The sequence below is a fragment of the Melozone crissalis genome, unplaced genomic scaffold (assembly GCF_028551555.1).
Source record: "Melozone crissalis strain CALT ecotype California unplaced genomic scaffold, PUWL_Pcris_2 ptg000063l_1, whole genome shotgun sequence".
In the NCBI taxonomy this organism is placed as follows: Eukaryota; Metazoa; Chordata; class Aves; order Passeriformes; family Passerellidae; genus Melozone; species Melozone crissalis.
This window is the reverse complement of record NW_026535841.1, coordinates 11,347,328-11,361,142: the sequence shown is the minus strand read 5'-3', so window position 1 is coordinate 11,361,142 and position 13,815 is coordinate 11,347,328. Positions and strand designations below refer to the sequence as shown.

General features: G+C 52.6%; 1 protein-coding gene across 2 annotated transcripts; it reads right to left on the bottom strand.

The window, feature by feature from the left end:
* Window positions 1–1,192: 1,192 nt before the first annotated feature.
* KCTD10 (potassium channel tetramerization domain containing 10) lies at window positions 1,193–13,771 on the bottom strand. Of its 2 annotated transcripts, none has more exons than XM_054288635.1 (7): window positions 13,700–13,771; window positions 11,248–11,461; window positions 5,938–6,107; window positions 5,394–5,480; window positions 4,770–4,822; window positions 3,898–4,093; window positions 1,193–3,295 (listed from the first exon to the last, which is right to left on the bottom strand). In XM_054288635.1, the coding sequence occupies exons 1-7, from the start codon at window positions 13,700–13,702 to the stop codon at window positions 3,077–3,079; spliced, it is 942 nt and encodes a 313-aa protein (XP_054144610.1). In that variant the 5' UTR covers window positions 13,703–13,771; the 3' UTR covers window positions 1,193–3,076. The 2 variants fall into 2 exon arrangements, with proteins under 2 accessions (XP_054144610.1, XP_054144611.1); XM_054288636.1 differs by having other exon boundaries at window positions 13,711–13,727.
* Window positions 13,772–13,815: the final 44 nt, after the last annotated feature.

The following is a 13,815-nucleotide window of genomic DNA, read 5'->3' as shown; positions in this document are numbered from 1 at the left end:
GACACGCATGTAAATATGAAATATCTTCTAATTTATTGTGTTATATTAAAAAAGAAAAAAACCAAAAGTACATATTGCAAACATCAACCATACACTGAAATCCAGCTGAAGCTTGTTCTGTGCAGAAGTCTGGACAGGTGGGAATGATTGTACAGAACAGGAATTTGCTGTTGTCCATGAAACAATTCCATTCAGACTGCAAGGTTCTACCTATGCTTTGCTCTAGGGTAGGATGGGAGCTTGGAGCCTTGCCCAGGGGCTGCTCAGGGGATCCAAACCTGCCCTGGGGAAGTGCTACAGGGAGAGAGGTGGGAAGGGGACACCAGGGATGGTCCCTGTCCTGTCTTTGTGCAGCCCCACCCATGACAGGAGCTGGGAGGGGACAAAATCCCTTCCCCAGGGGGACTTTGCTCAGCTGCCCTGGGCTGTGCTGGCACTGCTGGTGCTGGGGGATGGAAGCAGCCAGCTCTGCTCTCCCTGGCACTGGGAGAGGCAGGGAAGGATAATCTGAAGAGCTGCTTTTGTGCCCAGGACACCTGCCCTGAGCCCCAGGTGCACCTGAGAGCTCAGAGTAAAACCACTTAGAGTAACGAGGCTCAGGGCTGAGAGCATTTGTGCAAGGGCATGACCAGGGTGTGGCCAGAGCAAGGACAGGGACAGCAGGGGAAGGACAGGCCCCAGGACAGCACAGCTTGGCTGCACCACTCCAGAGCCTGAGGGTGAGCTCAGGAGTGAGCTAAGACAGAGTCTGCCCACAAATGCAGCAACAAAACTGAAATGGAAACTTTAACTCTCCTGGAGTGACTTTGCTAAACCAACAGCTCTACAAAGCACTGTACAAAGATTAAAAACAGCCCTCCCCTGGTTTTTAAGAACTTAGTTTGCATATCCTGAAAGGGAAAAGCCTGAAGCCAGTTAAGGATCTATTTACAGAGAAGTTAATCACGTAGCTGTGACCTGTCAGGTGCTTGGTACTGCTGTCACTCCTGGGGCTGGAGCTGCTCTGCCCCACAGGACTGGATTTGGTCTGGGGTCTGCAGGTCAGCACAGCCAGGGATGAGTGGAGAGCAACTCCCAGCTGGAGTGAGCAGGGTTTGCTGCAGGACTGGGGCTGTCCCTGGTCCCCTCTGCTGGGACACAGCCTCCACCCCCAAGGGCTGCTGCAGATGCTGAGAAGCCCAGTGACAGCCCAGTGACAGCCCAGGAATCACCAGTAAGTGCCAAAGTACACAGTGCTGGAGAAACAGCAACCCAGGACTTCCCTGCCTCACCCTCAGCTCATCCCAGCCCCGAGGGGGGAGGCACTGGCTCCTTCCCGCTCTGCACTGCTCCAGCCCTAGAGGGTGCTGCCAACAGGTTTAGGTACAACTCAAACTGGAAGCCCTGAGGTGTCACGACAGAGCTGAAGCTGCTGAACCCCCAGGAGACTGTGGAGCTCTCAGTGAACAATCAGCAGCTGCAGGAGAAAGAGGAGAGGAGACAGGTATAAAACACCCCCACCTGCCACAGCCAGCAGCTGCCTGCAATGTGAAGTCTTTGGTTACTAGAAAGATGGCCTCAGATTAAATTGGAAATCTTTGAGCTTTACTTGATGATCCAAAACTGTACAGCCACTTCCTGGTGTGTTTCAGCCTCTACCACCGAGCTCTGTGGAACAGAAGAACGTGGCTGGTGCTGCTGCAGCACCTTTGGTGTCACACTGTTCCCATGTCCTCAGCAGCCCTGAGCCAGGAGCAGGGATCCTTGGAGCAGGAACACAGGGCTGCTGCTGCTCCAGAGGAGGGTGGCTGTTAAAGCCAGTGCTAAATATTGCAGAGAAAGGGTCAAAAGAAACTCTAGCCCAGGGCAGAGTGCTCTGGTGTCGCCCACGGGTGCTGCTGCAGTGCAAGTTTAACACTTCCTACCTCAGGTTTCTCTCCCTCCCAGGACTGGTGACCTGAACTGTCACAGCTGTGGCTCTGCTCAGCCCTATGGAATGACAGCCCACCTCCCACCACTGCTGTCACTTGACTCCACAACAGGCAACAGGAGACAAGGAGGTAGATAAAATATTCATTGAAAGAGAAAAGCACTCGTAGAAAGCCACCAGTGCAGTGGCCTTCTCCATGCTCTGCCCTTCCACACACAGCTGCCATGGCTGGGAGGGTTTGGAACAGCCTCAGGGTGAAGTCAAACAGGGAATATCTGCCTCTGGGTCACTGCCTGCTTCTGCTTCCCCTCACTCAGAGCAGGAAAATGCTCCTGGATCAGCTCCAGAAGGGAACCAGGGCTGCTGCCCCCCACCAGCACCCCCAAAACAAGGGGATTGAACCTGCTGTGACTCCTGGTACCTGGGAGCTGCTGGAAACCAACCCCCAGCTGAGATCCAGGCTCAGGCAGAAGCTCTAAGCACTGACCAGTACCAACACCACTCCTAGGGAAAGCAACCGTGGACAGTTTGCTCCTGATTCTCCTCCTTTGGGAGGAATTTTAACCTTGAACTGCAGGGATAAAACAGGGATGGGTGTCCCAAGCTCAGTGCTGCAGAAGCTCCACTGAACCCTTGGAGGAGCAGATCCCAAGAGCTGTGGGGAACCTGAGGGAGCAGCCCCTGCTCTGAGGGATCCCTCTGTCCCCAGACTCCAGGAATCTCATCAGCCTGTGCCATTTGTTCTTTGGGGAGTCTCTGCAGCAGCCCTGGGTCCAGGTCCCTGCCTTTCCCCCCAGCCCAGGAGGGTCAGGGAGTGCCTGGAGGGAAGGAGGGTGGCTGGCTGACCTTTTGTTTGTTGTTTTGCTTTTAAAGTGCAGGATCATTACCAAAAGTCACAGGAAGCCAGTCCTCCTCCTCTCCAGCACAAAACAGCAACGACAAGAGTGCTAAAAATTCTGGGCATTTCTCCAGCTGCTCAACAGGCCCTTCCAGGCTGCCCAGTAACCTCATGGATCCTCGCCCTACAACTACCGCATTTAAATACCCCAAATAACCTAGAGTTTGTTACAAATCCCAATTTACAGACTGTGCTGGACAGGAGTTGCACTGCCTGGTCCTGCTGCAGGGCAGCCCCTTCCCCAGAGCCGAGGGGGTCCCCAGGCTGGCTCACTGGTGCAGGTGGGCCCTGTCGTCGGGGCGCTTGATGTGGATCCTCCGCACGCGCTCGATGCGCTCCCGCTCCTCGTCCTCCTCCAGGTGGTGGGAGCGCCCTGCAGCCCCTCCCGTGGCCTCCAGGAGGGCATTGTCCGGCCCCCTCCCGTCCTGGGACTCGTACAGAAGAATGTTCAGGGTCTCCTCGTAAATTCGGGCTTCTGGGAACTCCACCTGGCAGGGAGGGAGGAGGAGGTCACTGACTGCATGGGCCAGGTTACCTCGGTGTGGGTTCCTGACACCCGGTGTTGCTGTTCCCTAACTGCACCCCAGCCACAGAAATCCTTTCAGGCACAATCCTTTCTATTCCATTTTTTGCTTCCGGCTTTTGAGTCCAACAAGAAGTTGGGTTTTTACCACAATCAAGCAGATCTCTCCTAGGCAAGGGAAGAATACAGGGAAGGTGTGCCATTGCTGGATCCCTCCTTACATGGGGGTGTAGAGCCAGGGAATGGTTTGGGCTGGGAGGGACCTTAAAGATCATTTACTTCCATCCCTAGGTCATCTACTTGCAACTCCCAAAACCAAATGTAGTTAAATGTACAAGTTTGTCTGAAGATAGAGCTGGACTGAACATTATGGATACCACAATGCATTATGGAATACCACAGGGCTTTATGGAATATCCCAACTGCCCAGTGCAGGCAGCTCCTGCTGCACCCCCAGGATGAGCCCCAGCTCCTACCCCACTCTCAATGCACTGATTACCCTCCAGAGGTGCTGAACAGTGACAAAGTGCCAGCCTGTTGAGCTGTCACTGTCCCAGTTTCCTGTACCTTGGTCTGCTTCTTCTCGGTGGCATAGACGATGGAGGTGCAGCAGACCTCGGCGATCTTGCGGCCCTGCCCGTAGAAGGACCAGCAGCAGATCTCATCCCCAATGACATCCTTGATGAAGAGCACCCTCCCGTTGAACCTCAGGGACAGCTTGTCAAAGAGCTCAATGTTCTTCAGCATGTTGTCATCAGAGTTGCTGTGGGAAGGGAGGCAGCAGCAGGAATTTACAGAGTGCGTGGAAAGAGTGGGAGCAGTGAGCACTGACGGCTCTGAGATCCCAGATTCCTGTGCCACAGAACTCCAGGATGGTTTGGGTTGGAGGGACCTTAAAACCCACCCTGTGACATGGGCAAGGGCACCCTCCCCTAGCCCAGGTTGCTCCAAGCCCCATCCAACCTGGCCTTGGATGCTTCCAGGGATGGGGTAAAGCAAAGAAATGAATTCTTATTATTTCACTTCAAACCATTTCTGAGCTCAGCACCCTGGATGGGCACTGTTATGTCAAGAAACTTATAAGGTAATAAGGGAAAGAGGACAAGGCCCCCAGTTTGATGATTTCACCACTCACTGAGCTCCCTGTGTTCAACTACCACACTGCCATCCATGGGAATGCAGACAGCACTTGCCCAGGAGCCTCTGCCAGCTGCACCTAAGGATTAGAGGAACTCCTCTGGCACAGAAATAGCACAGGCTCAGCCCTCCATGGATGGCAGCAGACTCCCTTCTGACTCCAGTTGGAAAATAATTGGGGAAAAATGGAGTGCCTGCCAACACCAATCTGTCATTGGGTCTGGGGGAAGAAAAAGGAAACTTTTATATAGTGGATTTTAGTCTATGAAAAACTTCCAACAGCTCCAGCTGAAGTGACTTACCTGGTGTAGGAATATTTGTTGTTGCTTCTGTTATAGAGCAGCTTCACTGCTGGCTGTAAGAAACAAAGCAGAGATGAGTTCCAGGGAGCACAGCCTGAGCTGGAACCTCAGCTCAGCCCAAGGCCCCACAGAGAAGCTGCAATAACAAATTCCCAGTGAGATTTCAGTGGTGTTACTGCTGTTGCTGCAAACCTGTGATGCACAAGTTGGCAATGGGGCTGCAATCCCTCCTGATCCCTTCTGGGACTGGATCCTCATCTATTCTTATCTTCCCTCTGTCTTACCAGGACTCCCTGCTATGTGCAGGGACACTTTTCACTATCCCAGGTTGCTCCAAGTCCTGTCCAGCCTGGCCTTGGACACTTCCAGGGATGGGGCAGCCAGAGCTACTCTGGGCACCCTGAGCCAGGGCCTCCCCACCCTCACAAGGAAGAATTTTTTCCTGATATTCCATCTAACCCTGCACTCCTTCAGCTTAAAGGCATCACCCTTATCCTGTCACCCCATCCCTTGTCCAGCACTCCAGCTCTCTTGGAGCCCCTTTAGGCACTGGAAGGAGCTCTGAGGTCTCCCCAAAGGTTTTCCTCTCCAGCTCTCCCCATGGCACATCCCAGTCTCTCTCACCTTGTTGGAGGTTGCAATCAGCTTCTGCTCCTCTTTGGAGGAGGTGATCACCGGGACCTTGCAGAAGGGTTCATAGGTGTCCTTGTTCTGTGGGAGAAGAACCAAACAACAGCTGAGTGACAGCAGCTCCCTGGCACAGCCACATTTCCTGGGAATGATTTCTGCTGAGGGATCAGTGTCCAGTCTGTCCCTGTGGTGTCCCTGGGGAGCTGTGGCTGGCCAGGGACAGCTGAGGTGTCCATTCCTGTGCTCCACCACTGAATGTCCTGTGCCCAGCTAAACAGCAGGATCTGGAATGGGGCTTCTCTCAGACAGGACATCAGTGACAGTGGCATCAAACCCAAGACAGGAACCTCAGAGCATAACAAAGAACACGACAGGACTCCAGCAGCTCTGGAAAGAAGCTGGTTCTCCTAGATGTGACCAGTCTCCAGCAGATGACAACACGAACTACTTCCATTTCCATCCCAGCCTCCAAAATCACCACATGAAGACCAGGAGAAAACCCTGCCCACCCCCAGGTGCCCCTGAGCCCCGTGCCCACCTGCAGGGCTGCCTGGCATTCATCCACCAGCCCCTGCACCAGGTAGTACTTGGCCTCAGCCAGCAGCTCCTCGATCTCGCGGCGGCTCTCCGGGAGTGGCACGGCCCCGTCCCGCAGGTAGTTCAGGATTGTCCCAAAGTGCTTCCCACAGCGGTCAATCAGGATCCAGCCTGGGGACACAGCAAGGCCACGGTGAGGAAAAGCTGAGATCAATGTGGCAAAAGGCCTTGGCAGAGCAAACTGGTGAAGGAGATGGTGGAACTGGGAGTGGGAGGATGGAATGGGGAATGTGAGCAGAGTGTGGCACAGCTGGAGCTTGGGATTGTGGTGGGAGGAGAATCATGGAAGAGTTTGGGTTGGAAGGGAACTTAACTTAAAGCCCATCCAATCCCAGGGAATATATTCACGTGTTCCTGCTGAGGAGTCTGTGAAGGGTGAGTAAAAATAACCCCTGACCCTGCCCTGACCAGAGAGAGGCACTGGGGGTGTTCAACGCTGATGGAAATCACAGAATGGTTTGGGTGGGAAGAGACCTTAAATCCACGAGCAGGGACAGCTTCCACCATCCCAGGCTGCTCCAAGCCCCATCCAACCTGGCCTTGGGCATTTCCAGGGATGGGGCAGCCACAGCTGCTCTGGGCAGCCTGAGCCAGGGCCTCAGCAATCTCACAGGGAAGAATTTCTCCTCAATACCCCATCTAACCCTGCCTCTGGCAGTGGGAAGCCATTCCCCCTTGTCTTGTCCCTCCATGCCCTTGCCCAAAGTCTCCTCCAGCTCTCCTGGAGCCCCTTTAAGCACTGCAAAGCACTCCAAGGTCTCCCTGGAGCCTTCTCCTCTCCAGAGAAGAAAAGAGCTACAACCAAAGCTGTGGCTGCAGCATCCACACTTCACCTCTCACTGCTGGGATCAGGCTGGACCCTGGAGAAGTCAGGCAGTGCCAAGGCTGGAGTTTCCCTGGGTGAACAGATGGCCACTCTCACAGGCTGAGGCTCAGGAATGCAGTGAGGAAACGCTTGTGGGGAAGGAGTCATATTTTGGACAAATAAGGAAAGTAGGTTAAAGCAGCCCCTGTGTGCTCTGCATGAATGGAATTACGAGGAAAGTCTGAACATTTGGTTCAGTCTGGAGAGTGAACACAGCCTCTGTGTTCCCTCACTCTGCAGCAGCTCACTCCAGGCTTCCCAGCTCCCTCATTCCTGCTGTCCACAGACAACACAAAGTGCTCCAAGTGTGATTTTACAGGCTGGAACAACAAACTAGAGAAAGAAATTATGGAAGAAAGGACTGGTCCAGACTAATGGCTAATCCAACTAGAGCAGAAAAAAGCCCATTTGGCAGTGCAGAGTATGGACAGCAAGAAATCCCATTTTAGTGGGAGATTTAGTGGAAGGTGTCTCTGCCCATGGCAGGGGTGGAACAAGGTGAGCTTTAAAGTCCTCTCCTATCCAAACCATTCTGGGATTCTGTGATAAAGAGGAAGCACAAGCCATGGTAATAAACCATTCCACAAATGCAGCTGCCTCCCAAGCCCACTGGAGCACACAGGAAGGTAAAGGGCCAGCTGAGAGCAGAATTATCATCCCCAAACTCCTCCGTGATTCCTCATAGGCTGCAAAAATCTGCTGCAACTTCGTGTTTACAGATGGTGAAACTGAAGCAGAGTTGCTCATTTTCATGTGGGGATGAGAAAACACTTCCAGTAGCATTGCAAAATCAGAACTACCACTAGAAGAGCTTTAAAAACCCTTCTGCTTCCCCCAAGCAGCCTAAAGGAGATGAGTCACAGGGAAGTGACCCCGGTGCCACTCGGCCACAGCAGAGCCAACAAGTGGGCTGGAGTCTTTTGGAGTAATTTCTTAATTGCAGAGCTCCAAAAACATCCTGTGATCCATTTAGGAAGGGACACAGAATCCATGGGCTGTATGGAATCATGGAATGGTTTGGGTTGGAAAGGGACCTAAAGTTTATCCGGTTCCAGCCCCCTGCCATAGGCAGGGCCACCTTCCACTGTCCCAGCCTGCTACAACTGGCCTTGAACACTTCCAGGGATGGGGCAGCCATCTGGTTACTGGGAGCTTCTCTGGGAATTCCATCCCAGCCTCTCACCAGCCTCACAGGGTGGATTTCTTCCCAATAGCCCATCTATTCCTGCCCTCTGGCAATTTGAAGCCATCCCCACTTGTCCTGCCACTCCAGGCCCTGCAAACAGTCCTTTCCCTCATTTCTGTCAGCTCCTTCCTTCTCCAGGCTGAACAATCCCAGCCTTTCCTCCCAGCAGAGCTGCTCCATCCCTCTGACCATGCTGGTGTCTCCTGTGGGCTCTCCCCAGCAGCTCCAGCTCCTCCCTGTGCTGGGGCAGCTCTGCAGGTGGGGTCTCAGAGCCCCCTCCCCTCACTGCCTTTGCCCATGGACACATCACCTTTAGAAATCCATCTTTGTCTTACAGGAATCCTCAGGGACAGGATCCCAACACTGCAGCTAAAAGCAGATATTTTCCAAGCAAACTCTGGCAGGTGAAACAGGAGCCTGACACTGGATACTGCCTTAAGTTCCACTCTCTTATCAGCAGCTGGACCAGGAACAGCTTCCCCATCAACAGCAGCAGGGAGTCAGGGAAAAAAGGAGAACTGGAAACAGGTGGATGCACCTGGAAAACTCACATCCTTCTCCCTACTCATTACCATCCAAGGAAATGTTCCAAATGTGCTGATTTGCTACAGTTCATCAATAATTTCTAAGCTGAAAACAATCATCTGCCACCCACAGGCAGAGAAGCCCAGCCTGTTCTCCTCCAGCCTGAGGAGCAGCAGGTTGGAATTGTTCAGCTGGGATCTGAATCCCAGACACAGAGCAGGACCCAAATTCCAGACTGGTTAAACCCAACTCCTTTCAGTTGCTCCTCAAGCCTGGCTCCTTTCCCTAAGAAACATTTTGTTTGGTGCCAGGTTTAGGGTGTGACCAATGAGGAGGATTTTGAAGAATTCCAGATAAAAAGTGTTTCCTTTAGCAGCCCCAGCGCTATTGTCCCAGTTTCCAGGCAAGGGGAGATAACGCAAGAACTGCTGCAATGGGAGTGTCTGTGTTACAACATACAGGAAGTATCAAATTCCTCTTAAAACACAAACTGGTTCCATGGAACAATCCCACACACACACTGTGGGAGTCACAGCAAAACAAACTTGGGGTTTTACATCCCAAACGTGGGATTTTAGTGGGAGAAATTCCAGTTATCCTCAGATTTGGGGTGCAAACAGCACTTGCAGAGCCTCTGAGCCCTGGGAATCGGATGTCCCAACCCTCCTGTACCTGCCCAGGATATTGGGATCAGGCCAGGGTGAGTTTCCAAAATGAATTTGGAATTTCCAATCCGTTTGCAAGCACAGGAAGTCTGGAATTATCAAATTCAGCCCAGCAGCTTCAGGGAGGGACAGGAAGATCCAGCCCAAGTTTAGCAAAGGGAGAATGCTCACAACATTTCCAGTGTTCCCAGTCAAGGTGTTCATTCACATTTGACAGATTTTTTCCCAAATTGGACCCAGTGTTGATTCCCATTTGACTTTTTTTCCCAAATTTGACCCACAGACTGACTTTTTCAATGCAACCTCCATGATCTGTGTCCAGGATAAGCATCCCAGAGACCCTTTGATCCAAATCACAGCATCCACATTCCTGCTTTATCCTGGCCTGGGATTACACCTGGAACAACACAGCTTTGTTTTTCCCAGCTTAAATATAAAGACTTCTGGCTAAACCAGGAATATTCAGCTAATCAGGCTCTATTTTTACATTTTTTCCCTTCAAATCCACTTCATTTTATCTTAGGAAAGCTTATCATAAATCTCTAAACAGACTGTTTTAAAGCACTCAAAACTCAGTCCATCCTGTTCTATATTTTCTCTATTTTCAGCAAATTCAAACAAAATTTTCTAATGATAATTAACTAATCCCAAGTGGGGTGTTTGAAGCTCCAGGATCAGCTTTGCAGAGGCTGCAGTTAAAGACAAAGGTTTTTAAATATTGTTATGGGTAAAACATCAGAGTGAAAATAAAGCTGAGCTTCCAGTTAAACTCTGACACACTCACAATGTGGGAATGTGGAGATAAAACTCTAAATTTTCTGAAAATTTTGCAACTGGTTCTGTTTTAGGGAAATAAGCTGTCAATAGTCCCAAAAGAAAGTTGTTTTATTTTAAAAAATCAGCTTTTAACTAATTTATACCTATGTTCAGAGCTTGTTTTATATTGTATTTAAAAACAAGGAGACAAGAAGAGGGAATGGCATCCTGAGCTTCCAAGAGGACACACAAATCCCAGCTCAAAGATCCCTAATCACTATCCCCATCTTTTTCCATGGGCTTCAGAGCTTTAATGTCAGTGTTCTGAAAGGAAAAGATTCTCCAGGTGTCACCTGGGCCTGACAGGAGCTCTGGCACTTCTTAGTGCTCTTCTGCTGTTCAGGCAACCACTCAGGCCATCCTTGTCTTTTGTTCCACATTTTTCCCAGCTGTATAATCATGGAATCATGGAACAACAGCATGGGTTGGGTGGGGAGATTGAAGATTATTTAGTCCTTGAAGATTATTTAGTGCACTCCTTGCCATGGGCAGGGACACCTCCCACTAGCCCAGGTTGCTCCAAGCCCTGTCCAACCTGGCCTGGGACACTTCCAGGGATGAGGCAGCCAAAGCTTCTTTGGGCAGCCTGTGCCAAGGCCTCCCCACCCTCACAGGGAAAGATTTCACTCCAAAATCTAATCCAAACCTATTCTCTTGTCCTGCCACTCCAGAGCAGGACAAGAGAATGGGTTTGGATTAGATATTGGGATGAAATCTTTAAATATTATATGAATATCTTATAAATATATAAATATCTTATAATATTATATAAATATCTTATAAATATTCTCTCTGTGGTTCTTGTGGCTCCTTCAAGCACTGGAAGGCCACAATTAGGTCACCCCAAACCTGCCTTTTGTCCAGGCTGAACAATCCCAACCCTCCCTTGCAGGAGACATCCTCCATCCTTCCATCCCTACAAACAGAAGTTCCTGTGACTTTCCCTGCCCAGGAAAGACATGGAGAGCACCAGGAACATCCTAATCCTCACTTCACCCTACCAACAGAAGTTCCTCTGACCTTCCCATGACTGCTGTGACTTTCCCTGCCCAGAAGGGACGTGGAGAGCACCAGGAACACCCCAATCCTTACCTTCACTCTACAAACAAAAGTTCCTCTGACCTTCCCATGACTGCTGTGACTTTCCCTGCCCAAGAAGGACGTGGAGAGCACCAGGAACACCCCAATCCTCACCTTCACTGTCCGTGAGCACCTCCATGCGCCCGCTGAACATGGCCTTGAGCATGGTGTCCTGCTTGGTCAGGGTCTGCATGGTGGTGTAGTACAGGGCTCCCCCCACGTTCAGCTTCACGTACTTGGAGCTGGGGCTGCTCCCCTTGAAGGACGTCGTGCGCGTCGCGGCCGCCGGCACTGCTGAGCTCACCACGCTCTCTCCCGACATCTCTTCCTGCAAGGAACGGGGTCACCAGCTCAAGAGTGCAATTCCCAGCTCAAGAGTGCAATTCCCAGCTCAAGGGAGCAGTTCCCAGCTCAAGAAAGGACCTCCCAACTCAAGGGAGGAGGTCTCACTTCAAGGGTGCAATTTCCAGATCAAGAGAGCAGCTCCCAACCCAAAAAAAGACTTTCCAGTTCAAGGAAAGACTTCCAAGCTCAAGGAAAGGCTTCCAAGCTCAAGAGTGCAATTTTCAGCTCAAGGGAGCAGTTTCCAGCTCAAGGAAGGACTTCCCAGCTCAAAGGAAAGACTTTCCAGCTCAAGGAAGGACTTTCCAGCTCAAGGAAGGACTTCCCACTTTAAGAGTGCGATTTCCAGCTCAAAGGAAGGACTTCCCAGCTCAAGGAAAGACTTTCCAGTTGAAGGAAGGACTTCCCAGCTCAAGGAAAGAGGTCTCACTTCAAGAGTGCAATTTCCAGCTCAAGGGAGCAGTTCCCAGCTCAAAGAAGGACTTTCCACGTCAAGGAAGGAGCTCCCAGCTCAAGGAAGGAATTCCCAGCTCAAGAAAGGATTTCCCAGCTCAAGGAAGGAGGTCCCACTTCAAGAGTGCAATTTCCAGTTCAAGGAAGGACTTCCCAGCTCAAGGGAGCAGCTCCCAGCTCAAGGAAAGACTTTCCAGTTCAAGAAAGACTTTCCAGTTCAAGAAAAGACTTTCAAGCTCAAGGAAAGACTTCCAAGCTCAAGAGTGCAATTTCCAGCTCAAGAGTGCAGTTCCCAGCTCAAGGAAGGACCTCCCAGCTCAGACGAACAATCCCCCACCCTGGCAGGGTGACACTCCCGTTCCCACCGGGTATTTCACACCTCGGCTCCTCCCCTGGCTCTCCCTGTGAACTTCTCAAGTGTTTTAAATGTTTCAGGAGCTGAAGGACACTCGTGGGCACAGCCCCCGTTTTTTTCCCGGGGAAAAGCCCTGGGAATGCTGAGCTGGGTTTGGCACTGCAAAGCCAATGCTTTCCCACAACAACTGCTTTCATTTCTTACACAACTCCACGGCTTAAAGCTCTTACTCCATCCATAATCTGGGATGGAATTGGGCAATTCCCAACACACACAAGTGGAGCAGATGATTCCTGCGAGTCCCAATGCAGAAATCAACAGATTACCCAGTACTAAAATGCAGAATATCCACAGGTTTTCAAGGCTTTTTCCCTCGGAGCAAACAGGGAGAGCACACAGGAGCTTTTCCTGCTCTTCCCAGCCCTCCCAGCCTGCTCAGAGCACCAAAATGCAGCCGGACAGAGCTGGATTCCTGTCACCGAGGTCACACTGGCACAGGAGGCTCAGCGCCACAAATGCCCCCAGAGCCGATAAATCCTTAATCACTTGGAGCCTCCTTCCCTCAGGATGGGACAGGGTGGGATAATCAACCCCTTCCATCCCTGCTCCTGCAGCTCCCACGGCTCCGGGATGAGCCGAGCCCAAGGATTTTTGTTTTACCACCATGAAACTCCCAAAGGAGCCGGAGCTGTGCGGCACGGCAGAGGGAGGAGGGGCAGGGATGGCCTGGAGGTGATCCCATCATCTCCGGGATGCACCGGCAGCAACCTCAGCTCCCTCCGGTACCGGAACAGCCCAGGAATGGGCTCGGGGTTCCAGAGGGGATGGATCCCATCGCTGAGAGACCCCAAATCGCAGCCCTGCCGTCCCCAAACCACGCAAACCGGACCGTGACCGTGGCTCAGACTCCCCCCGGGACCCTCTCTCCAGCCTCGGGGCTGCCCCTCAACACCCGCACCGCTCTGTGGGGCCGGACCCCCAAATCTTAATCCCGACCCCCAAATCCTCATCAGTACCCCCGAATCCTCATCCCGACCCCCAAATCCTCATCCGGATCCCCGAATCCTCATCGGGACCCCCAAATCCTCATCCCGACCCCTCCCCAGGGCAGCGACCCCCGCACGCACCCCCGGCCAGGACCGCTACCCGCAACCCCCGGCCCCTCCGCCTCTCTGAGCCCCCTCCCATGGCCCAAACCCCCCTGAGCCCCCCGACCCTGAGCCCCTTAACCCTCCATGAGAGCCGGAGCCCCCTCAGCTCCCCCTGCCCCGCCGAGGCCCGGAGCCCCTCACTCCCCATTCCCCCATCCCCCACCAGCCCCTGACCCCTTCAGCCGCTCCTCCCCCGCGAGGCCCAGAGCCCATCCCGGCCCTGCGGGCGCGTCCCCCGGGCCCCGCGCCGCCCTTTCCCCCTCACCATGAACGGACCGAGCCCCTCGGACCGAGCGAGCGGGAGCGCCGGGCGGGGGAACTTCCGCCCCTCGCTTCGCTTCCGGCGCCGCCCGGGTGCGCCCCCAAACCCGTCCGATGGCC

What these genes read in the sequence shown, in the direction of transcription:
- KCTD10 (XM_054288635.1), bottom strand. An exon ending in AATGCCAGGCAGCCCTGCAG is followed by an intron (nt 5,481 to 5,937) that starts GTGGGCACGGGG and finishes CTTCTCCCACAG; the next exon opens with AACAAGGACACCTATGAACC. An exon ending in TGATTGCAACCTCCAACAAG is followed by an intron (nt 4,823 to 5,393) that starts GTGAGAGAGACT and finishes TGTTTCTTACAG; the next exon opens with CCAGCAGTGAAGCTGCTCTA.